The sequence below is a fragment of the Alexandromys fortis genome, unplaced genomic scaffold (genome assembly GCF_014885135.2).
Source record: "Alexandromys fortis isolate MF-2015 unplaced genomic scaffold, M_Fortis_MF-2015_v1.1 scaffold_4, whole genome shotgun sequence".
NCBI classification, from domain to species: Eukaryota; Metazoa; Chordata; class Mammalia; order Rodentia; family Cricetidae; genus Alexandromys; species Alexandromys fortis.
Window position 1 is genome coordinate 20,256,960 of NW_026067944.1, and position 27,236 is coordinate 20,284,195.

Here is a 27,236-nt window from a genome sequence, read left to right on the forward strand (position 1 = left end):
ATTTTAAAATATTTTTTTTTTATTTTTGCCATATAGTTAACTATTTGGGGATCCTGTTTTGATAAATGATTTTTTTATTTGCTACTGCCTATGTATACTAAAAATTGTATTTTAGCTACCTAAATAAACATATATTAACTAATTCTAAAGTTTTCCAAGTTGACTCTTTCTCAGTAAGAATGAATGATAGTTTCCTATAGCTCAATATCAGCAGAATTGTCATCCATCCTCTACACAAATTATTGGGCTTATTCCAGCAAATAACTAAGTTGTGATTTAGAAGGACATTTTCTATATACTATATTGATTGTTTTGAGTCGAATAAGTTTCTTTCTCTTCAGAGAACTTTAAAAGATGAATAGATTAACACGTAGGTCTAATCAAGGCAACTGACACAAGAACATAAATGATCTTTTATAGCATCTACTTCTTTGTGATGATTTCCATTTGACAGAGCAGCTACACATTCAGACTTCTACTTCACTCTGCTCATTTGGCTCTGTGCTATAAAAAGCTTAGAGATGGAATACACTCAGAGTCAATAGTTTTACCAGAGTTTTTGGCATTCTAATTAAATCCAAGAAGAGACTGAAAAGCCAAGCTGTATGAGATGTCTTAATATGTTTAGAATTTATATTTGAGAATTTATTTTAACTAGAGAAAGACAACAGCATCAAAGACATGATAGGAAATCATAAGGCATCTTTCAGGCAGGGTTGATGAGTCCCTCCAGTCCTCAGGTGGTGCTCTTTTTGAAACGGTCCACTAAATAAAGTGACTGGAGTCCTCGTGTAACTCTCCTTTGGAAAGTAATCATTGAACACAGTTTAAAACTAATATTAATGCCTTCTCGATTTGGAACCATGAGGGGTATCTTTCTCTTTTGAGTAAGAATGTAATTTTTTTCTGATATGTAGGTACCAATTCATGCAATAATATTCTTTCAAATTTTTATTATTTCAAACTTTATGTCACTAGAACATATGATTCTTCATTTGTCTGAAAAAAAAAAGTCATGTTGTATATGTGTGTGAGAGATAAGAAGACAGACAGACAAACAGAAGAATACAGACATAGAAGAGACTTAGGGTTGATGGCAAACGAAACCATGCAAAACCATCACTTTTAATTTTCTGATGGAGGTGGGTCTTGTAATAATAAAGAAACTGCCTCGGCCCTCATAGGACAGAAAATTAGGTAGGCGGAGTAGACAGAAGAGAATACTGGGAAAAAGAAGCTTAGTAGAGGAGTAGCCATGATGCTCCCACTCCAGACAGACGCAGGTTAAGATCCTCCCTGGTAAGCCAGCTCATGGGCTACACAGAATATTAGAAATGGGTTAGAACAATATGTAAGAGCTAGCCAATAAGAAACTGGACCTAGCCAGGCCAGGCAGTGTTTGAAAGAATACAGTTTCCGTGTAATTATTTCTGGGTATAAACTAGCCATGCGGGCGGCCGGGTGCCGGGGACGCAGCCCTGCCGCTCCTATTTCAACAATTTTATTATATTTGTCTAGCAATTTACGGGTTCATTCTTCTAGTCAGTAAAACAAGAGCTTTACCAAGAAAAAAAAAACAAGGCAGGAGCATGAATAGCAGTGAAATTGTCATCTCTACCTTATAGTTTTAAGTCACCATGACTGCATGCTCATTAGTTACCACACTATCTAAGGCAGGATTTTGAGCTCTTGAACAAATTCTTTTCTCAGGACGAATATGAATTTTTCACGTTTCATGCAAAGTGAGGTGACTTCTTAATATTACCTACAAATTCTTTACACAATAAATTAATAGAAAATGAAAATAAGGGTAGCATATATGGCTACATTAACTGAGGTAGAGAGTTTTGGGTTAATTTTACCATAATAAAATAAGAAGTGAATATTATTATTTTTCTTGCTTCTGAAACCTGGGTTGAGAGCTAAGAAAAGTGTGTATAAACGTCTTGACAGTTGTACAGCACCATATAAAATCATGTTCCTACGAATACTGACAGCTGTCTTTTCTGTAAGTCTGCAGAAAAAGCCAGTAGCATTATAGTTAACTATCCATCTAGCTAATCTAGCTAACTTAAATTTTACACTAAATTTTAAAATCAAAAAGATGATGTCATTTAGAAATATGATGAGATCCAAAGACTTGAAGAGAAAGTAAAGCAGCTGGAGGAACACTCTGTCAGTGCTGACCTCTTGGATTGTAGTGCCCCAGAACCCTACAAATGTGAGAACTTCAAAGCATGCTGCAGAGTGAATGCATCTGAGAAGGTGTAAACACATGCCTTGTAGAAGACCAAAGTCTTGCTAAGGATTGTTGCAGAGCAAAGTCAACATCAAATCCAAAACTGGAGCGGTCTAACCCAGAGCTCTACGTCTGGCTTTCCATGGAGCTAGGGTATGTTACATTTGACTATCGGGAAATGTAGACAAAGTGACTGAGCAGTGGAGTCTGTCTCTTCATTCAGTTACAGTTTTCAGTCACATTCTATGTCAGGCTCTAGTAAGACTGGATTTTTAGTTACCACAAAACATTGCTACCTACAAAGAAAAAGCTAAATTCATTATTTTAAAAAATAGAAGTTTTGGTATAACAATAAGTCTATATTCCCAATAAAGGCTTTATTCTCAGCACCTGGTAAGGTTCAATTTGAACGCTGGAATCTTCCTATGAGAAGACATTATAAATAACTGCTAAAAGCTCTCGAGAATCATAAATTAATTTGCATTTATTAATGTATTATATTCATACTATTTTTTCTGACCTTTTATTCTTCACTATGTAATAGATACTATGTGTAGATTTTATTTGTGAAAGGATGCTCATAACACAATATTAATATTCATTGTTACTAAGAGTATTTCCCCCAGAATTGATGCTATTATCTGTGCTCATCCAAGTAGAAGCTATAAATTGCTTTACTTGCAACCAACATGCATTACTGCATGACTGGCAGTGACTTGGGCAATGAGTATCCTGCTTACTGACCAGAGGTCAGGGTGCGATGCCATTGCCACCAAGGGAGATGAATTCTTAGGTATAGACCGTATAAATTCTGTACCTATACAGTTTACAAGTAACAATTCTGAATCTGCCACAAAGTGTATCTTAATGTTCTTTTGAAAAATTAGTAAAATTATATATTGAGTATAGCTAACGTAGTACTTAATACAAAACTGGCTTTAAAAAGTATGTATGTGCATATGCGTGTGCATATGAAGCATGTACTAACAGATAAGAAGTTAAACTTAAAACCTAAGTTACATAAAGTAGGTGGAAGGAAGATAAGGATTTATAGTAAATGTGCATATTAAATGATTTAAGAGAGAATGCAAAATTGAGATGGAGAAACAAAGTTACAGGGCATTTCAAGTTTCTGGGAATTGCAAAAAGTAACATGAATTATCTGGGATAATTGTGTGAATAGCCAACGAATCTCTTATTTGCCTTAAGGCCCATTCTGTGTGATGGAACCCATTCCTGACATTGCTAGGGTGACTAAGAACCTGAAACTAGATATCACAGAGACCTGGGATAAAACCAAATACTATTGTTTGGAGAAAAACAGAAACAAAACAAAAGCAATAAAATGACTCCTAATAACATTTAACATTCTGCTATACTCATAGGTCAGTAACTTACTAAGCCATAATCAGAGATGCTTTTACTTGCTACAGATGAAAACAAATGCAGAAACCCACATCTGAACATGGTACAGAGAGTGAAAGACCTTCAAACTCTGAACCCTAAATGGAATGCTCTCACCAAATCCCTCACCTCAGGACTCAGTGAACCCTGAGGAAGAGGAGGCAGAAAGAGTGTAAGAGACAAAGAGAATGGAGGCCACAAGTAATCCTCCAAATGAGCATGATAGATATACATGCATCCAAAGAGACATGCACACAGCCTGGATCCCTAGGGGTTCTACACTAGATGCCCAACAGAAAATGAACTCAAGGGCATTTTTGTAGGTTACTTGTCTCACAATGCCCTGACAGGGATTTACACACACAGTTTTAAATTTTATCTTATTGTTTATTTAATTTGTACTTTTTCTTCTCTCTTTTTACCCTAACAGGTCCTTTCCATGTGTTTTATGATTTTCACTTTAATGTTTTTATGAGATTTCTAAGCAAGTGGGATTCTGCATCCATATTTGTTTCCTTTGCCTTTTCCTTGTCTGTTTTCCCTCTATTTGTTTGATTTATTCATTTCTGATGTGTTGTTTTTTATTTTATCTTATTATAATTTCTTTTATTATTATACCTTAGAATTCTGTTTGCTTTCTAATGAGAAAGAGAAACAGGGTGAGCTATGTAGGAAGAAATTTGAGAAGAACTAGGGGGAATAGGGGGAGGGGGAGCTATAATTAGGATATCTTATGAGACCAAAATCTGTCTTCAAAAAAGAAAAAAAGTACCAAATAACAATCATACCTTAAAAAAGTAATGATCATGAAATTTTGCTACAGAATAAAGATGGCAAAGTATAAATTTAGGAACAGTGAAATTGATTTCTTACAGAGTTAACAACATTCTTGTCACACAACCAGCAATCCTATGATTCACAACCATGGTGCTACTCCAGAAAAGCACATGCAAATGCTGCAATCAAACATATTCACAGGTCGTCCTGCCAGGATGAGCAAGGGATATAATAGTCCCTTGCAAAGGTATGTTCTCTACCTCATGACAGCTGTTTAGACTTGGAATTCATATGCCAGCAAAAGAGCAATTAGCCAATGTTCTGACATAACAATGTCCTATGCTTGTAGAGGATGAATGCTAACTGGGTTTCCTACGAGTCTAAAGGAGCCACAAAGAAGAGTCCAATTCGTGAGTTCTATTCCGCTAGAAGCTAATAAGTGGCAAGGGACCAGAAAGGGCAACTGACAAGCAGCTGGCAGTGAGGTGGCTACATTTAAACACACTTCCTGACGATTTTTATTCCAGGGATATAACTGCAAACATTTTGTGCAAATCAGAGAGAAAAGAAAAAAAATCCTAAAAGCCGCCTGCAGTAGGCATCCTTGACTCTGTAACTTACTAAGTAGGAAATTACTGTTTAGCTATGCTTTGGTGAAACGACAAAGACTGTGTAATTGTTAGACTGCATTTAAAAGAGTAAACTTTCCATTCCATACCATCTGTCTCGGGGGAGAAGTCTAAATTCCTTTTCATTGCCTTACAGTTCCTCCTGTAGTCCTCAATTCATGTGGTAAGGCAGCATTCAAGACACAATAAAACTTACCTATAGTAGGAAATTATATCAAAGGTGGAATACTTTCCTCTTGTGCATAAGATTGGAAAAATCTAAATGGTTGGCAAGTTTCTACTTGAGACAATATGGTGGCAAGCACATTTCTATTCCTCTATGCTATGGACTTCTTAAGCCCTGATTACAAATGCCTTGACATCAGCGGACTCCTGCTTTCAATTTACAGCAAATGATTATCACCATCAATATTTATAAACTTGGTTTTGTTTCCTTGGCTCCTCTGCTGGATGCATAAATTTCTACTTACTTCCTAGTTTCAAAACTGCATATATGTGTGTATGTGCGTGTGGTATGTGGTCCCAATTTCTGTGTTTTGTTATTTGCAATATTGCCATAGTTTAGACATTTTGCAATTAATTTTTATTATTTGAGATAGAGATGGAAAATTTGATTACTTTATCCAGACACTGAACTACCATATAGTATATAAAGTCCTGAAAAATAAAGCCATAAAGTTTATTAATAAGTCTCTGTTAAGAGCTTTTCTCTCCAAAGCAACATAAAGAAAATCATTCTCATAGTTCTAAATCTTAAGTCATCACCCTCAAGTAAACGGAACTTTGATACATCCTCTGCATGTGTAGATGTGTAGATTTTTATAATCTTTTCTTAGTCTACAAAGTCTCTTAAAAATAGTTTCTAGGACAACTAAAAATGAGGTCCTGATAATACAGATTTGATTTAGCATCAAATGAGTCATTCAATTAGACACCCTAGAAGACACCTGCCTTCCTCGGAATTTTTGCTGTTAGACTTATAAAAAACAGAATTTATTTTGGGACCTGTTGAACTATGTTGATCCACGCATTGAGAAATGTTGTTTGTACAAATATAGATTGGCTACCCCTTATCTAATATTCCTGGGCAATTCATATCTGGAACTTTTTTCAACATGGAGGTATTTGTATATACATTAGATATCTTGTGGGTGGTAACAAATTCTAAGCCACAAATTCATTTAAACTTCTTATATGTATGGCCTGAAGGCAATTTTATACAATATTTCTAGTGTGCCAGTATGCTGACTTTGGCATACACTAAAAGCTCATGCGTGGAATTGTCCACATGTGATATAATTTTAGCACCTGATGAGTTTGCTTGAAGATCACTTCAGACTGCAGAATTTCAGAATAGACAAACTTTTGAATGTCTTATTAAAATTTAAGTTCTTAGAGGAAAGATTTATAAACCCCAAGCAATAAGGGCTTAGTTCTTCCCCCACCACCAGGTAGTGGTGTAGAAAAATCCCTACAAAGACCGGGAAAACAATGGTTATGTTCTTAAAGAGCAAGAAAGGACACTTGAAGGTCTTGGGACCACCTGGTCATTCAGAGTACCAAAGTTAGCCCATTTCACCTAAGTGAAGTAAATTAGTTGAATACGAATACCAGGCAACTGAACCAAGCCTCGCTCCAGACCTGTCCACGATTTCACAGGGACTGTATGTTCTCACTACTTTCTGTTGTCATTGATATTCTATGGACACATTTTGAAGCCCATCTCACCATCACAATGTAGCTTGCACATATCTGAAAGTGAACTCTGGTATCTCAAGGGAAATACATCATTTTATTTATTGAATTTCATACATTAATGATAAAATTCTAAGGAATCAGAGTTATGGATCCATGCAAGTATTTAGGAATTTAGGAAGATTCTTCCTAAAAGTCTCAAACCTGTTTTTTTTTTTTTTTTTCTCACCCACAGATAGAAAGCCCTGGCGTTTGGCACTCACTACCTGTGGGTGGAGTGCTGTGTAGTAGATTCATGATTCCCGCCACTAATGCTAATGTGTCTAATCCAGTTTGTCCATTTTGACAAAAAAAAATCTGCTATTCTGTGTGAAAATGATGTCAGACCACTATTATTCCCCAAGTCACAGGTGAAGTCTAAGTCACCAGTGGTCCAAGTGTAGTTAAATACAAGTAACCATCCTATCGATAAATTTCTAAATCAGAGACATATCAATATATCACACTGATCAGCTAAGCGCTAAATTATGGAAATACATGCTTACATTTCTTTCAGATCAGTATTTATGATATTCAGAGCCTCATTCCTCAGTTATACTGGGGATTGTCTCTAGGAAACGGCAGGGTCACACCACCTCATTTCCTCTCTCCTTTTTTTCTGTCCCTAGGAGCATGAGCAGCTCACCTATTCCTCCACGAGGTCCAAGGCCCCCAGTGTCATCATCACAGGTCTCAAGCCATCCACCAAGTACATATTTCATATCCGAGTGAGGACTGCGGCAGGATACAGTGGCTACAGTCAGAAGTTTGAATTTGAAACAGGAGATGAAAGTAAGTTTCACTAAAGGATATAAAGTAAGATGGTAATTTAGGACTATTCCAGTTGACCTGACAATTCAAAACCAGGTTTCCCAATTTTTAAAACCCTTTCCAAACAGGATTCAGTTCATATAAATACTCATGTACTCATTTGAGTTACTGCTTTGATGCTAATCAGTAAATACCTCCTGAAATGTCTTGCTCTCAATCATGGGTCACAACTATGTCCCTTTATACAAAATGTATCACACATGCTATTACACAGCATCTGAATGGATGGTGTGAGTCTCATTGTTTGCCAGTACTGGCATAATAGTACAGCACTAATGAAAACCGGGAAGAGATCAGGCCTCAAAAGAATGGTCTCAGCAATCAGTTCAAAATATGCACATTTGGCTTGTTGTCCCAGATCGATAAAAACAGTGGTCAGGAAACCTATTCCACCAAGGTGTACAAGATTAAATATAGATGCATAGACTTTATGATAAACTTGTATCATTTCCACGGGCTCAGCACATGGAAAACCAAAAACTGAGTGAAGGGGGTGAAGCTCTTCTTCATTCTAAACCCAGACATGCTAGTGAATACAGAGCTCCATAACTGTTTAATCTTTGTAGGGTGCTAGAAAGGACCCAACATTACAACCATGTCTAGTCACTGCAGCCACTGTTGAAGCTTTGCCTGAGGTCTCAGCACCCAGTTCTTTTCCTGTTCTATAATGACTGCCGTTTTCAGAAATAATCCTGCTTCACCCTCCCAGCCCTGGAAGCCTTCTTGACCCCTTTGTTCAGAATCAGAGACATTTATACCTCATTGGCACCCTGTGACTGTACATGCCACCAATCCATTATTTTTAATTCAAATTTACATTTTCTTCCCAGATATATAACTGGTAATCTATGAGAATATAAATGGCCACAGCTCTACAATTTGAGTTGTATCCTTGGAGCCTCACACAGAGCATGGGTGCTCTAGATGTTCTATATATTGTTGTTGGGCAGAGTAAATATTACAATTTTTATGATTGAGTATGCAACTGTCAGTTAATGAAGAGCCTTTCTTCCATATCTTAGAAAAATTTTAGAATTGATATCGAGTACAATTTTTACATCAGACCTCATTTTCTCATGTGACTAGATTCTAAATTTATTCTAACTATATTTCCCTTGGTGAATTTTCCTGAGAGTACATTTGTAACTTAACAATCCAATACTCACATATGTGCTTTGAAAAAGTAGATGAATTATTTCTATTATGAAATAAAGAGAACTCACTAGTTGTTAACTTTTCTAAGCTTTGCAGTAAATTTTGGTCAATATAGATACTTATAAATATAGATGCTGTGAGAAGGTAGTGATGCACACCTTTAATCCCAGCACTTAAATGGCAGAGGCAGGTGGATCTCTGTGTGTTAGCCAGCCTGGTCTACAGAGCGAGTTCCAGGACTGGCTCCATAACTACTGAAAAACCCTGTCTCAAAAATAAAATAAAACAAAATAAAATAACAAATAAATATAAATACAAAGAAAACCTTCAGCACACAAAAGACAGTGGCCTTTGCTTTATTACTTAGGCTACACATGACAAGTGGTTAGAGAAAAATGGTCAACAGAATGTGTCAGGAACACATTTTTGGAGAAGTTGATATTGATTTCATTGCATAACTATATTTGGTTATTGATAAAATGTCTTCTTAATCACTTTAAGGACTATCACAATATTAAACACCCACATCCTGGGTTTACTTTTAATTTTTATTGATTAATTTTATCTTTCTCTTAATTTTTTTTGGGGGGGGCTTCCAAGATAGGGTTTCTCTGTGTAGCTTTGGAGCCTGTCCTGGAACTCACTCTTATAGACAAGGCTGGCCTCGAACTCACAGAGATCCGCCTGCCTCTGACTCCTGAGTGTTGGAATTAAAGACGTGTGCCACCATTGCCTGGCTTTAAAATATGTTTTATTCTGTGCTGGAGTTTGCATTTGGTCATATAAAGAAAGAGTACATCCCCTGAAGCCATTAAAGATACACTGGAAATCTTGAATGGGACCAGCCTAACTCCAGGCATGTGCACAATTCTACACTGAGCAATTTGCACAAATTATTTCCTTTAATTCTAACAGCACTATGCCTCTTTTTAGAAACATAATTAGCTGCATCCATAATTGTATGCTAGAGAGTGGAGGTAATGGATGAAAGCCCTAGAACTGGCTAACAGTAGCTTTAGAAGACAGTGAACACTCGGTTTTCAGTATGGAAATGACTTTGATAAGACCCTTGGAAAGATAAAGTATCTGTGAAGAATCTGAAAAATATGTTTGTATAAATCTGTGTTCAGAAATATGTAATGATTCCTAAGTCAATTACAGCAAAAGGAAAAAGCATATAAAGGCTCATTTTTATTAGACCAGCTCTAAATTGCATTTTAAAGCATATTTTTTATACCCAGAAGAGAATTCCATTTAATAATGTCTTAGTAGGATGGGGGCAGGTTTGCCATAATTCTCTAATATGATGATATGCACCCCAGTTGATAGCATCTGTCTTTTCCTCTTCATTTTCTCCTAGCTCACATGTAAATTTTTATGGCTTTTGTTTCTCAAGTAGTATATGAGGTATTATGATGTTAGTTTTATTACTAAGTACTCCCTTGGGTCTTCCATTTAATTAACTAACTTTATAATACACTCATAGAGAATGGGTAGGGGCTGTGTGGATTAGGCTCTCTCTCAACTGATGGCCTACTTCAAATTTTTTAAAGTAAGTAGAAAAGTTTACTCTTCTGTTCTCTTCTGCTATATCTACTTTACTTGTTCAGTAAACTATTGTTTATTCTCTAACAAAACAATACAATAAAGAATAAATTAATTCTTTTTCAAAATTATAATGATGTTCTTTTTCTTTTTTTCTTCGAGACTGGGTTTCTCTGTAGTTTTGGAGCCTGTCCTGGAAATAGATCTTCTAGACCAGGCTGACCTCGAACTCCCAGATAACCACCTGCCTCTGCCTCCCAAGTGCTGGGACTAAAGTTCTCTGCCACTACTGCCAGTCTATAATGCTGTTCTTAACCATTAATATCTACTGTACTCTAAATGATGGTGATATCCAAAGCATAGTTATAGTAATATCTCCTAAACGTCAGAGTCAGTGCCTTTACTTACTTACTTTTTCATTCATTCATTCATTCATTCGTTCGTTCGTTCGTTCATTCATTCATTCATTTATTATTGCGTCATTAGAATTAGCTGGCAGAAAATAGATAACAGATGTAAAGATTATTAATTATGATTGCTAGACTATAAAAACAACTTACATTAACTAGATTGATAGCTTTCTTTTCTCCTCTATAGAATAACATTATTGCATATATATATGGAGTTATATATTTTTGGTAGATTAATAATAGATATTGATTTATAAGTATGTATCTGCTCAGTTGCTTGCAGAGTACCACATTATTTCTTTTTACATTTAATGCTAAGCACTGAACCAAGCAATATTTACATATTGTTGCCAATTTTATGCTGGACTTTTAAGTATCATGTTTGATCTTTTTCTACTTTATTAGAATAAAGTAAACAAAATTAGAACATTTTAAACAATAATTGTAAGAAAATAAGAATATAGAATATTTTGTGTGGACTTAAAAGGCACCCAGAAACAGTATAGATGCTAATAACTTTTTTCAAATTGAAATAAATTGATATAATACTCCAAAATATCAACAACAAGCTATATACCACTAGCTGGTCAAGTACACTTTGTTATGACTGAGATGAATGAATTTTCAGAAAATGTTAATTGCCTCAAGCTTATTATTTATATCCTTTTAGTCAGAATTTTGAATGGATGAAAATTAAAATAAAAATTATATCATCAACATTTTCTATATCTTTAACACTGCTTTAATATATTTCATATCTTGTAAGATAATAATTTGTTAAAATTATACACATTTTAAAAGGAACAAATATTTTTAAAGATTATGAAATCAAACACTTATTTTATTTAAATCACTGTCTATATTAATTTCACATTCACATAATTTTAAATGCATAAGATATAATTGTATATTTAAACGCAAAATAAAATAGATTATATTTATATTGAATTTTTTGCTCTCTAGAAATAATGTTCAAGCTATCCAGTGGGAGCAGAATCTATAGTTAAACCTCCACATTATTAGAAAATTGGGGCTCTAATGTAATGATTGGCCATTTAATTCTTTTCTTCACCTGGTTATTATCCAGGTGACCTGAGAAAGCCAATAAAATATGTTTCCCTGCAAGCATCGGTTATAGCTTGCATTTTTACATTGTGTAAATTTAGGTTTCACCTGTAGACTATGTACACAGTTTGCATCACAAAAACCACATCTGTCAGCAATTTTAGATGTATAGTAATTGATTCTCAACGACTGACTGGTTTTATATATCAAGAAATAAACACAGAAAAACCATCACGAACAGCATTAACAAACTAAGACATGAATTGCTAAATCACAGTAATGTGTTTTAAATTTTCTCTTAAACATTTATACCAAAAATGGAATATATATCTGAATGAATGGACTTAATCACTAAGTATTTTGAAAACATCTGTAGAAATTAGCTAGTTTATTGAGATCTGATTAGAATCAATTGGTTCATTTGAACAAGGTGCTGATGAGAGGGATCCTAAATGAGAAGATCCAAGATTGCCTTTAGTTCTTTCTTTCCTAATGCATTCTTCATGTGCTAGAACAACTTATGTTTCTATACTCCATTTTTTTTCAAATCAATTCCTAAATCATTGGTTATTAAGTAGTCATATATTATTAAATAAAATATGAATGTCTCAACAAGTAGTACTCTCCCTTCAAATCAAATCTCGGTGGACATCATCTCTTTATTTCTCTTTCTTAATGTGAACTCTGTGAAAGTAAGATTGCTTAAACACTTCAAACACAAAGTTTTGATAATGTCATCATATCTCAGATTCTTCCAATACTTCCAACTGAAACATTCAGAAAACTATTACATTATGAACTTCAGACTTAAACTGAATAGCTTCCCTATTTCTTGACATAGTCTTGATGAGCAAGAAACTATCTCTTTTGTTTTGAGGGATTAAATTTATTTTTGAAACCTCTATTCCATTCGATCCAGTCTGCTAGTTCAAACACAATTGTACTGCTTCAGTTGCCTAGAATGAAATTAGCTACATCATTATTAACAGCAGCCAGAAACCTGGAATGATTATTAATGGTGGAGCATGAAGCAGAAAGAAGACCAACTGACCCTGGTGGAACAATAAAGAAGTTAATTAATCAACTGGAGGGTATATTTCATATTTATGAGTCTACTCAGAAGAGGACAAATTCCAGGGTATAAAATATTAATTTGGAATAATCTCCAATCAATAGGGTACTTTCTGAGTTGGCAGCTATAACTACGTAAAGACAAAAGTCAATGGGAAAGACTTTCCTAGCATTGGGTTTTCAGAATACAAACTAGTCTGTCCTATGAAGTAATGAAGGTTCTTGATAACAAGAATGTTCACAAAAGGTAGAATGTCTCTTTTTAGCTAGGTGATAAAGAAACTTCCTGACTTATTTAGGATGTTGAGACTGAAGTCTAGTATAGTGTCTGCCACTGAAACTACACACTATACTATTCACTGAGTTCTAATTATTTTTCAAGCGCTTTCCTTTTTTCTAGATAATAACATGTTTATAGCCTGTGTAAAGGATGTTATTATCTTGCCAGTTATATGGCTTAAAACCTGAAAAATGTAGACCAGTTCACTTATTTTCTATAGAGAGCAAGTGGTAGAATGAGCAGGTTCTCATCAAGCCCTTTATGCCAATGCTTAAAACCAAGACAGACATGTGTTTTTTTTTCCTTGTTCAGTCAGCATATTTTTTTCACTTCTATTATTCCTTTACATTTTCAACATAATTTGTTTTTATTTGCTCTTTTTCTTTACCTCCCTTAAATGATTATATTCCTCGTTAGGCAAACAAATTTGAATGTAAACACAGATGTTTAGGAGATTATAATATTTATAAATCATCAAGCATGAAGTTCAAAGAGTTATGAGGTATTTTCATTCAGTTTTCTGTATTTGTGTATGCTTATGTACCATGAGATAGACTGACTATCTTAATATGAAAAATATTAGTGATTATAAACATCAGATGGCATATCAGGTGGGGACCCACATTGCACTTCACAGAATATTGTTGTCTTGCTGTATTATCACAGGATAGAAGAGCAGGGTGGGGAATCTTTCTTGGACCCCTTTGATTTCTCTCTCCCTCTGGACCTGACCTATCGAAGGAGGCACTAATCCCATCATGATGAGTCTTACTACCTAGTCACCTCCTAATGTCTTCACCTTTGGGATTAGGATTTACCATCAAAGTTTAAGGAGAAAAAGGGACATTCAGGTCATAATACTTCACCTTTTCCCTGTCCAAATTTTGTTCCCAAAGCAGTTAAAACTCAGAGAAGTTACATAAAGCAAGATTAAAAGAAACTCAGACACAGAAATTGGGGTTCAACCTGAAAACCAGAAGAGCAAAGCAGCTATCTTACCTCTACCTCTACCTCAGTCCGATATGTGGATCGTTACCTCCAGCAATCTCAGAATGAGACTATGACTGAGAGCTGTCTCCTCCCATCTAATCAGCCTCTCTATGTCCGGGATTAAAGATGCTCACCACTAGGATTAAAGGCATGCACAGTCCACTTTCTATGGCAAACTAGTGTAACTACTGGGATTAAAGGTGTGTATTACCACTACCTGGTCTGTAAGGCTGACTAGTGGGTCTGTTTTATTCTCAGATCTTCAGACAAGCTTTATTTATTAAAATGCAAATAAAATGCCAAAAAATAAATGAATAAATAAATGGGCTGGAAAGGAAATCATTAACAATTAACAGATACTTAGAAGTTGTGAACCACATAATTTCAAGTACAGTGTTAGAATCTGATTAATACATAAAAGCAAAGTAGCAAACATGTGAATCTACTAATAGAGAAGATAGATAGAAATATATATGTATTTATGTAAAACCCTAATTCATGTAGTAGCCATCACAGTTGGACTAAAAGTAGTTTTCTGTACATGGAGGCAGGGGGTCATTTCTTCCGCTTCTTTATTTTGTGTGTGTGTGTGTGTGTGTGTGTGTGTGTGTGTGTGTGTGTACACACGTGCACATGTTCTCCACCAATTTCAATTAAACAGCACAATATCAACTCTGTATTCTCTATGATGTATATTAGGGCCTTGGGAAGTGTTCATTTGTGACTGATATACAGACTCTCTTATCAACATTTCTATATTTTCTGTTTTCATTTTTATTCCTCTTGTGCTGCTTTTCAAGAATCTGCAAAGAAGTCATTGTGTGAGTGAAAAAAGAACTAGTATTACCCAGTAAATACTCAAAGAGCACTTTATAGGGTTATTTCAAGTTACATACATTTCATCATTCTCCATACGTGCTTTTAATATGCAATGTTATTTGTCACTTGTCTACATATCTAAAGAGGAGGCCAATGATAGGGAGCTTCAGGAAACTCGCCTGGCAGTCGTGTTAGGGACTCACGAACACAACCCTTCATGTCATCCACTACATCTGACTTTAATTTGACTTGATTTGAGATGAATTTTTCTCCACCAGCCATCATATAAATTGTCTAAATTTTTCTGTCAAAGTTTATTTGATCATAAACCATTGTATTTTTCATGGGAACAAAAATCTTCTGAAGAAATGACCAATTTCTCCAAATTTAATGGAAAAAGCATATTCTGGGTATAATATTTGAAGATCTGAAACCATTCTTCAGAGTATAAGAGTCTGCTTTTTCGGTTATGTGTTTTGAAGTGTCTTTTTTAATTCTACAGCTTAATTGTTACAAAAACATCAAAGGCAAAATGATAAAATGCTAATTTCTCATAATGACCACAGGGAAGCCATCACAGAGCTACGACTGCCATACATCTGAATTGTAATTAGCCGTCACCTCCACAGAGGCATGATTACCAGTAGACTACAGAAAGGGAAGGGAGGAGAATGTTGACAATGGCAGTTATGGGACAGTGTTTGACGGCATGAGGGGACTTCCCTGCTCTTAAGCGACACATCTCTTGTGGCCCACGTGAACAGACTACAAAGACAAGACAGTTTGGGTTTCTTTTAGCGTTTCCCCCATGTTGAGTTTAACCCACATAATAGTTCATCATTTCTTAGAACTGTAAAATCTCAGTTGAATGACATGATTATCATATTTTGGATAGGTTAGATATATGTTATTTAAAATATATGTGTTAATTATCATACTCATGTCAAAATTTAAGGGTAAGCTAAAGTTTAAACACTCTAAACATTCTTAGCACTACTCAGAAGTAAAGTTATTTAATACAATCTATTTTTAATTCATTTTTTAAAATATATCAACCCAAAGCAAAGAGTTCAAATTTTACGTTTGTCTGGCTATGACGATACAATACTGAATGGCAAATTTTTGAAAATAAACAAGGAAGAACTCCACAGAGGCATGTGGGAAGAATTAAGAAGCATCCTAAATGTTTGCTACACTTTACTTTTCCAAGGCATTTCAGTGTAATTTATATGATCTCATTTGGCAAAATCACAAAAGCCATGTAAAGGATTTAGCTGCATGTGCACAAATTCACTGTGTATCTGTGAACACATTACTGCACTATAACGTAAGGCTAGTAGCAAAGAATGCCCACCTTGCTTCCAGAATGGAAACAGCTGATATGGAGCAAAATGAATTGCTTACTCTCCTATGTTTTTGGAAAACTGAGTACCCATTTAAAACTTGTCTTGCACTATAGTTATTTCTGTATCTTCTATTGGCTGAATACATAACCAGGAATCACCTTAAATGAATTTTAACCATTTCAGCACAGTAAATAATTGTGAAATGCTATAATATTACTCAGTAAGCTAGAACGTATAGAATACATCTATTTTGTCCTCATCGTACTTTCTATTTTCATACTGGGATAAAAGAATAAAATAGGGAGTACTCTAAATACCACTCTGTAAATTATCCTGGAAAGTTAAAAACCTGAAAATTTGATATATTTTATTCTTAAATTTAATAGAATGAGGCCCCAAAGTAAAGGACATCGGACAAAAAAAAAGTTATATTAGGTAGCATATTTACTTGGTCTATATATTATTTCACCTCTTGATGCAATTAAAACAGATCAAAAGGTAGCCAGCCTAAATAAGTGAGGTAGGTACTGAAATATCAAAGATCAAATGGATGAACTTGTTCCCTGTTTTCACAAATTCCATTGATAAAGTCAGAGAATTAAATATATTACAAAGCATAGAACAAAGGAAAAGGAGCAGAGAGAAAGAAATGCAAACACTCATGCCTTGGGAGGCTTAGAAAGGAAGATATATCCTAAAGAAGACCTCAAGCTAAGTAAAACTTGACCTTGAAATTGACGATGTGATTGATTATATGAATGAATTATTAGCAAAGCCCTCATCCCTTTAAAGGTCCCATCTGATCCCGTTTCTTTATATCTCATAATGAGAATTAAATGTCAGCATGAGTTTAAAGGAGACAAGCTCTACCCAAACAGTAGCCACAAACCTAATTTAGGAGTCAGCACTCCCTTTTAATATGCCCTTCTGATTCTGGTAACTTGCTGTAACAACCTTATGAGTAAGTACAATCTGAGCTTAGTAGTGGTTAAGGTGATTTATGGGTCCCTACAAGAAACACAAGAAATGGTCAATGCTGTGCTTTATCTTACTATTGAGGCTAAAATCTCCTAGTTTACCATTTCTTTTCCACCCATCTGTAGTTTGAAGATAGGCAAGTTCTCCAGGGCAAGCTTCCCATAAGTATATGATCTAGAACCAAAGTTAACACATATAATTATTTCTTTACCCTCATTTTATCCACACTAAAAATAAACCTTTCCAAATATCATTTTACTGTCATCCAATAGCTGCCATCACTTTCCACTTCCCTAGAGACAATTTTAGCTTTCAGAATTCACATACTGAAAGTGCCTGAACCTTGGGAATTATCAATTTAAATTCTAACTCATGCTTGCTCTCCACCAGCATTCAAGCCTGCATATCTCTGCTTGACAGTTCATATTGGTCTCTGGAATTTCAAGGCACACTGAATTATGGCCTTCTCACCAAAGCCTCCTGAGAAAAGTAGAGCAAAGGCACCTTATGTCAAACCTGCCACGAAAGTGTTCAGTTGCAGGAATCTTAGAAATTAAGTTATCTCGGAGACTTCATGAATCTAGATGGAAGAGAGGAAATGGAGACGTGTTAGCAAAGCAAAGGTAGACACTAATATCACACAACACGTCACTGGCTTTCCTTGAGCTAAGTTACGTGGCTCTGTATTGTAACTGGTGAAGACAGAATGAAACATTCCATGGATTAGAGAGCATAAGGCATAGTCTCTTTGCTCATGAAGACTAAACTTTGTAGACTTTAGTTTCATTTTAATCAAATATTTGAAAATGTGCTGTGATAAATTCCTTTGCTTTAAAAATGGGAAATTACAGCAAAGCAATTTAAGATCTGTACCAGATGACTCTGGATGAGGCACCAAACATTCCAAGTTTTTTGTTTGTTTACTTGCTTGCTTGCTTTTTAGCAATTGGGACATAAAGTGTCAATTTAACCAGTTTAATCTTTTGTTTCATTGTTAAAAGCTAGTACTTACTCATGTGTTGTAGAGTCACCCACCAGACTCTGTTTTCTTTAGATTACACTTCATATTCAAGTATTCTTTACATGATGGAGCTATCACAGAAAAAATGTCAAGAATCTTGTTTTTCTGGAGCTTGCATTCTCAAGGGCAGAGAAATACACTGAATAAATAATAAAAAATGTTTCAGGTGATTAAGAACTATGGAATGCTGTAGAGGGTCCCCCTCTAAATCCAAGTAGCCAAATACTTACTCTCTGCTGTTGGGAGCCTTCATGAGAACTCGTCAAGCATTTCCGACAGCCAAAAGAAGCTGCATACCACAGGATCGTGTGAGTTCCATAACCCCAGAACAGAGAGAATCCAAGACCGCTAAATATAAGTTACAAAGACACCATTACTTCAGTGAAGTACAGTTGTGAAGAGACGCCTCAGCTCCAGAACCTCCTGACGTTTGCTATGGCTTTTGTTGCTTCCACATGGCAGATTCACTGTAAGATTGATTCCTTTCTGCTCCCCATACTCCCCCTTACCTCCAGTTCCCTATAACCATATCAAATGCAAGGCTCCTATGCCGGTTCACAGTGAATGTGACCTGAGATAATTAGTGAAAGGTCTTCTGAGAAAAAAGCAAAGTTGAGAACCCATATAAGGAGTGCTTACTTTCTGCATGTGAACAGTACTCTGCGGCCCAGCACATACCTTTTGATCGTTAAGTGTCCACTGTCACTATAGTCATCAGAGCTACTGTAAGAGAGGCATCTTGTGAAAACCTCATGGAGAAACTTGCTTCATAAAGAAGACATAAAATAAACAGAAACCCAGAAAGAGACAAGGCAAATTTTCATAGTAACAACAGATCCATACGCTGCTCTTTGGTAGATATTTCACAGATAAACAGATCCATAAACAGGAGAACTAGAGGGAGGTTTTATACATACTTATTAAAATATATATTTTGTACTTGGATTTAAATTCCCATTGTTTAAATTTTGATGCTAGACCCTTTAAATACCAGAGTTGGTTGTGTTGTTTTATGCCTTAGCATCCACACATGGAAAATGGGATTGAGAATTCTACCTAATTTATAGTGTTCTTGTCAGCATTGATGCTTTCGTAGAATATCTAAGACTCAATGGTTAGCTAACAGCAAACGTTGATTAATTACTGTTTCTACCTCTAAAACCCCATTCTAACAACAACATTGTATTAAAAAAAAAAAAACAATCTTCTGTATCTTTTTGTTTGTAGACACCAATAGAAGAGTAGTCAAATCACTTTCTACATTTTTCCATTTGGTGCTTCTTTTCAGTAGCCATCACAACTGTTTGGATGTTAGATTTTGTTTAAATTTTATGGCTGAGATATTAAAATTAATGGAATTACCAAAATGTTTTGAGTTTAGGTACTCTGAAACATTCAACTAATGAGGCTCCATACTTCAAGTTCTAAAAGTCTCGGGTTCTGCAAGCATAGGAAGTAATCTACCAAGGAGAATATACCACACCTATGTCAATATTATAATTTAATGAACCAGAGCCACTGTTCCTATTACATCTATGGTGTGATACTGTTGTCAGATTGACAGGATGTAGAATCAACTGTATTATAAGTTAGATGTATCCTTTGGTTATTACCTTGATTTAGATTAATTAATATGGGAGGATACATCTTAACTGTGGACCCAATCACTCCTAGGTAGGAATCCTGGTCTGTATAATAGTGGAGAAAAAGAGCCAAACATGTATGCATCATGGCTTTTTTTCTTTGGCCTGACATTATTTCAAACCCCTCCCATCATGACCTACCCACCATGATGCTCTCTACTTTGAAACTGTGAACTAAGCAAAGCAAACCCTTTCTCCATTGAGTTGGTTTAGTCTAAGTATTTTATCACAACGAGAAAAGAAGCTAAAGCATATGATAAGCAGATTATTTAAGGGTTGGGCTATTTTTGTTTCACATAGCACAGTTTTAAAACATCAAACTAGACTATTTGTACCTAGGATTTGGTTCAGTCATGTCTATGCATATAACCACGGGCAGCTTCAGTGATCTGTGACCCAGTTTAGCTCTCCCTCTGGAACTCACTGTGTATCCCAGATTGGCTTCTCATGCCAACCCACTGCCTCTATACATAGCACTACCTCTTTCTCAGGTGAGTGCTGTGAAGATGATATAAGCTGATATGTGTGGTGTGTTTAGAAGTATGGATGCTATTAATAGCTATACTAAAAGCATTTGTTATTGTACTCATAAAAATTGTCCCTCGTCTGAGACAGATCCCTTCATTGAATGTATGATAATTGTGTAGGACTATTGTGAGCTGTGAATCACCTTATACTCATCTTCATAAAAGAGGAAAGAGAAATATAAAGTGAAGATGAATATAATTCTGGCAAGAGATCTTCCTTTGGGCACTCATTGTGAAATCCCCTTCAAGTTGGAATGAACACCTATATACCAGGCAGTTTTACATTGCTCTATACAATACTCAGAACTTGTAGTCTATAAATAGTAGAATTTTTAAATGGCTCGAATTTCTAGAGGCAAAGTTTATTGTCTACTTCTGCTTGGCATCTGCTGAGGGCCTTTATGCTGCACTATAACTAGGCAGAGAACAACACATAGTCAGATAGAACTAGATTTCTAGCTCAACATGCTTCTTTCTCTCCATATACACCATTCGAAAGATGTGGGATCCAAATTGGTTCAGGATCACACTCAAGCCTCACTACCTCAGAATGACTTGAATACCATTCCCATTTGAAGATGAAGGTTGACTTTGCAATACTCAAACTTCCAGGGGAAACAGTCAAGTCTTGAAAGGAGCAGAATGACTTACTGCAATTTAAAAATTCCACAGCCATCTAGTTGATTTCCTTAAACAGGGAAGAGCAAATGAAAGAACAGCACAGCTAGCCATATGTTGAAAATTGTAGTTGATCAAGAGGTATTAGCTGTGCTGTTCCTTTTTGGACACAGTAGCTTGTTTGAAGGATTTTCCTTTTACAAATGTTAGACAGGCAGTTCAGAGGATATTTGAACTTTCAGGAAATCACATTTTTTAACATTACATAATGACCAAAAAGAACTCAGCTCCATTTTTTACCAAATTAGTCTGTCGCCTGGCAGACAACCAGAATACCGAATGGCAATGCACCCAGAAGACATGGGTTACTTAATTACCTTCAGCATATTTTGTCCTTACTGTCATGTTCTTTATTGCGATTCTCAGTGCTCTCTGAATCCTTCTAAACCATTAGCAGCTAACTCCGATCCATTAGGGACCCACTTCTCACTATTTGTATTTATCCATCTTAGAAACTGCGGTTTTTATAACCACCTAGCTGTCTTTTTGTCATTTTTTTCTCACTCATTCTACTTAAATGCCCGTAGGGATAGTAGATTCTTAACTGTATTAAACAAGTTCGTGCAGTAAAGATGCCCAATGTAGCACATATGGTGATTTTTTTAAAAGAGCTTTGTATCTTTAAAATTGTTTCTGACTTAATTTCAGCAATATTTTAAAGCTTATAATATATTATATAAACATATTTATGTATTTCAAATAAATATACTTTATTTATATGTAAATATATATGATCATCAATCTATCTAATGATAATCAGATAAAATCAGAATTTTATCCTGCCCTTGAGACAGGGCAAGTAATATCAACCCAGTGAGCTTTCATAAGAAAAAAAATCCAACTGTGAAAACAAAGCTAAACACTTCTGTTTATCCACCTGTCAACTCAATCAGGGAATGAATAGATTATATGCATAAGAGCTTGATGGACTGTTTCAACTTTGCACTCATAAATGGCGTCTAGAAATTTCCAGAGCCCAGGGATATTTATACGCAAAGAGATAAGAAGCATTTCCAGGTGGATTATAACTAGGAAGCTCCAGAGGGGAGTATCAGATGCTTCTGATAAGCTGTACTTGTTAACTGAGGGATCAGAACAGCAAAACCTGGATTGGAAAAATCATGAAACTGGCAGAGAAATGAACTAGAAAAAAATATCATCCCAAGTGAGGTAACCCAGACCCAGAAAGACAAATATTGTGTCTATTTTCTTAAATGTGGATATTAGCTGTTTGGATAATGATGACCAAGCTACAATCCATAGAACCATAGAAGTTAGGTATAGATTAAGAGGCTAGAGAACAGGTCAACATCCATAGGAAGAGAAACAGAATAGATTGTTACTGATGGATGGGTAGCTAGAATGGAGAATCAGGTTGTGGGGGAAGGAGATATGGAGGAAATGTGGAATGACAGTTAAAATTGAGGGTCATTTGAAAGATAGTATGAAGGCTCAATGCAGTAGAAGCTTCCTAAAATATATTCTTCTATAAAGACCTGCACATTTTAACATCTTTGGTATAGGAATGTACTCTGCATAAACATAAAGAGAAACATACAAAAGGAGAACATAAACACTAACCCAGCCACAAAACCTTTGATATACAATGATTTCCTGCCTGTGAGTTTGCTAGGGCAATGGTGGCACAAGGCTTGTGTGAATAACCAACAAATGTCAGCTTTGACTTAAGACCCATTCCATAATTTGAACCCATAACCGACATTGCTTGGGTAACCAAGAATCTCAGTCTATGTAGTCCAGGGACCAAGAGTAAAACCAGATACTACTGTTCTTTTTTTTTTTAAAAGTAGCCATAAAAAGATGATCACAAATTATATTCTGCTATTCTGCTATCTATACCCATAGATAAGAGCCTTGCTCAGCCATCATCAGAGAAGATTGTTCCTGCAATTGATGGGAAGAAATACAGAGACCCACATCCAGACATTATGAAGAGAGTGAGAGATTGTAATATTACTCCAAAATACAATATCTCCATCAACCACCCCCCCACACACACACACTAGGGCTCAGGGAGCCTTAAGAAAGAAGAGGTAGAGTATAAGAAACAGAATAAGTAGAGGAAACCGAGAAAATGAGGCCTTCTAGCTAACAGAGAAGGAGGAGCATGCACAACCCCTGTATGGGTCTGTACCAGGTTTATTACATACATATTGTGACTTTAAGTGTGGTGTTTTTGTGCGATTCATCAGTGCATAAATGAGTGGGTTTTGATTCTTGTGTGTTGTTCTCTTGGGCTATTTTCCTTCTGTCCATTTGTTTTGTTCAAATCCAATGTGTTAGTTTTTGTTTTATTTTATTATATTTGGTTTTATTATAGAGAAATAGCTTTTCTTTAGCCTTCAAAAGAAAACTAGTACAGAAAACCCTTTGAAGCTTTGTCTCTGGCCTCCAAATGCAGGGAAAAGAAAAGAAGAAAGGAAAAGAAACCTCCATATATGAATTAGTCAGGATGATAAGAAAATGGAGTTTGGGAGTTCTCATGTATGCAGAGAGAGCTAGAACTACCCTCCATTACACTTTTCTTAACCACTAGATTATTTAATAAAAAACTGTGTGATAGAATATTCCTAAACCTGTATACATTACTAATTGAAGTCATTATTAACAATCTGTGAGGATAAAGGAAGTAATAAATGCAAGCAGATTTGCTTCCCAGGGAAAGGCTGGATCTTTCCCCTATGTAAAGAAAGGCCAACTTTCTTTACATGCTGTCTGAGAATCTTGAGTCATCCTTGAGTTGTACTGGAATGCTTGCTCAGAAAACATAATTAAACAGTAAAGTTTATTTAGTAAATTGCAATTATCTTCTGCCAGGAACATTTAGGGTACTTTAAAACACATGTACTAAATGTTAATAATTAAAAATTGGAGCTAGAGAGATTGTTCAATAGTTTAAAACACTTGCTCTTCTAGAAGACCCAAGTTCGGATCCCAGGACCCACACTGTAAAACTAACATTCACTTGTAACTCTCATTCCAGAGATTCTGACATACTATTCTACCCTCCATGTTACCTACATGTACACGGTGTATATACATACATTCAGGCCCACACCTAGGTACACAAAGTACAATAAGTCTAATAATTATTAATAATTAAAATAATAAAAAATAAATTAGACCTAGAAATAAATATCAGGAACCTATTACGCACAAAGTACCATGGTCTCACTCTGAGACCTGTAACTAAGGTCACAATGTGTGCATCATCTTGACCTAGGTTCTTGCTGGCATGAGAGAATAGCAATGTCCTCCTGCACATATGAAGCACAGATTCTACAGGGACAAGATAAGCAACATTCGGGAATATGGCTGCAGGCAGTTTTTCAAGAAATGCAGAAATTTCATTGGTTTATTTCAGAGGCGTTTTCTGTCTATAGCCTTGAAGAGAGCCAAGGCAAAATGTCAGCAGTCAAGTGAGACTTTTTCCATAATGAGAATGAAAGGAGAAAAGAAATTGCTCAAGACATATCATGAATAAAGATTTCAAAAGAAAAAAAATGGTATCAAGGAAGTTAGTAGAAAAACTCATATTGCATATTGATTCTAAATGGTTTCTAATTAATTATAAGAACGTTGGAATAATCTTAGATTACCCTTTGGTTCAAGTAACAAACATACCGTTAGCTAGTCTAAGCAAAGGGCTTGGAAAGAATCACACCCTGATGAAATAGAAACACTGCAAAACTCTCAGAAACAAAGTCACCAACATTCTTCTTGATCCACACAGTCCAGGTTACCTGTTGTGGAATATTAGTTGAAGATGTGTTACATTTGGTTTATGCTGTGGAATATTTGTTTAATAATACAAAGGTGTGCTGCATTCTTTTATGCTGCACTTGTTTAACTCTGTGAAGTCCTGATACATTGCCTGTCTAAAACACCTGATTGGCTTAACAAAGAGCTGACTGGCCAATAGCTAGGCAGGAGGTGGGGCTGCCAGGCAGAGAGAATAAACTGGAGGAGAATTCTAGATTGGAGAGAAAAGAAAAAGAGAGAGGAGAGCAAGAAAATGAGGAGAGAAGGATGCCAGGGGTCAGCCACCCAGCCACGGAGAAAGAAAAAAAGAAAGGTATATAAAATAGAGAAAGGTAAAATCTTAGCAGCAAAAGATAGACAGAATAATTTAAGAAAAATTTGCTAGAAATAAGCCAAGCTAAGGTTGGCTATTCATAAGTAAGAATAAGTCTCCGTGTATTTATTTGGGAACTGGGTGATAGGTGGGCTCCCATTAAGGTAAATAAAACCACCCACCTATACTTGCCCATGTGTTGATAGAGACTGTGCTTTTGTTTCCTGGTCATCCAGACCCAAATCAGAAACTCTATTAATTATAACACTGTTTGGCCAATGGCTCAGGCATATTTCTAGTTAGCTCTTATATCTTAAATTAACCCTTTTCTATCAATCTATGTATTGCCACTAAGACCTCATTTTCTTTTCTTTTTTTTGAATTAACAAATATGTCTCTAGAAATTTATTACCAGGATGAATTGAAATCTACTGTTTTTCATATTCTTTGAACATCTATTATCTGCTTCTAGAAAACTCAGAAATGTTTTAATTAGCAGTAAAATACACATGTTGAAAACATAACAGTGAGGCAAATGCATGTGTCCCCAGCACATGAGTTAAGATGAGAATGTAGAATGTGTTCTCCGAGTGCTTACAAGCCCTCTACACTTGTCCTTCCTCAGCCCTTTTGCCAAATCCTCAGCACATATGCAGTAAGATTTAAACTGTCACTGGGACTAGAGAGTGCTTGCTGTTCTTGCAAAGGACCTGAGTTCAGGTCCCATCATTTGTGTTGGGCAGCTCACAATCACCTGTAACTGTAGATCCAGGGGACTCACGGGTTTTCTTCTGATCTCCAAAAAGACCTAATTTTCTACCTCATTCATTTCTAATAGTTCTTTCCTGTAAGACATAGGATTTAATAGCTACCATAGAGGATGTTAACAATACTAAAGTGAGTGTATCTTCAATCGTTCAATCTTCCTTCCTCTACATCCCTGGTGCTGGGAGTACCTGAGCATATCACTCAGCCCAGCATGAAAGATAATCTTTTGGAGGACTTTAAATGTGCAGCATTTTATTTTTATTTCAATAAATGATGTCAATTATTACAACTAAGGTGAAGAGAAATTGAATTTCTTTTATCAAAAAAAAAAGATGCCTAACCAATATTTGTACAACAGTGAAGATAAAACCTCCTGAATCTCCTCTGAAATAGACTGCAGGCAAAGCAAAGATTGTCCTTAGGATTCCGCTTTTAGATATACACAATTAGATATACAGTACACTGAAAGCTCAGTGTCTCATACAACAGGATATCATGAGGAAAGATCACAATGACCAGGAAATCTGTCAAAGCAGGTTTTCTGAGTCATCAATAAGAATTTGAGGAATATGATCCCACAGAAAAAAAAATTTGATGAGCTGTGTCACTCTGAAACAAGCTTCCGGGGTTTAGCTATGGGCAAGCCGTGCAAAACAGAAATAGCTCCTCATGTTGCTAAGAACTATGATCAATTGCTTTTTGTCTGCCAAAGAAAATGATTTCAGTTTTGATCAAGTTGATGAAACTCAGGGTTTTTTTTTTCTGGTAGCAATAGAATAGCAGAGTTATTTGTGTTCAAAATCAATTCTAGTTATTGAAAAATTAAATTAATCACAGGGTTTTATATAGGCTATCTTTCTATTTACCATCATAGCCAATACTGAATGTTTCTAAAATCACTGTTCTATCTAGAAGAATATTAATTTCTATAGGGAAAACTAATAAATAAAGCAAAATACCGGTTTCTATTACATGTCTTAAAAAAAGAATATATTGAGGATATTTTCTTCTTTATTTCAGTATTAAAGTGTTATTTACTAACATATCTGTGTGCGCATGCACACGCACACATACACACACACACACACATACACACGAAGCCTTCTCTTTTCTTTGCAGAGTTTGGGAATAAACCCAGTTACCCATACATATTACACAAGTACTCCATGAGGAAACCACATCTGCAGACCTTAGAGATCTCTCTCTCTCTCTCTCTCTCTCTCTCTCTCT

The 27,236-nt window shown here is 35.6% G+C and overlaps 1 protein-coding gene across 1 annotated transcript in view; it reads left to right on the plus strand.

Moving 5' to 3' along the window:
- The window catches only part of Epha6 (EPH receptor A6), an 839,925-nt gene that overhangs the window by 526,748 nt on the left and 285,941 nt on the right, over positions 1–27,236 (plus strand). Inside the window, exon 7 of the mRNA XM_050149039.1 lies at positions 7,413–7,575. Within this exon, the coding sequence (XP_050004996.1) occupies positions 7,413–7,575 (163 nt within the window). The remainder of the gene's footprint in view (positions 1–7,412; positions 7,576–27,236) is intronic.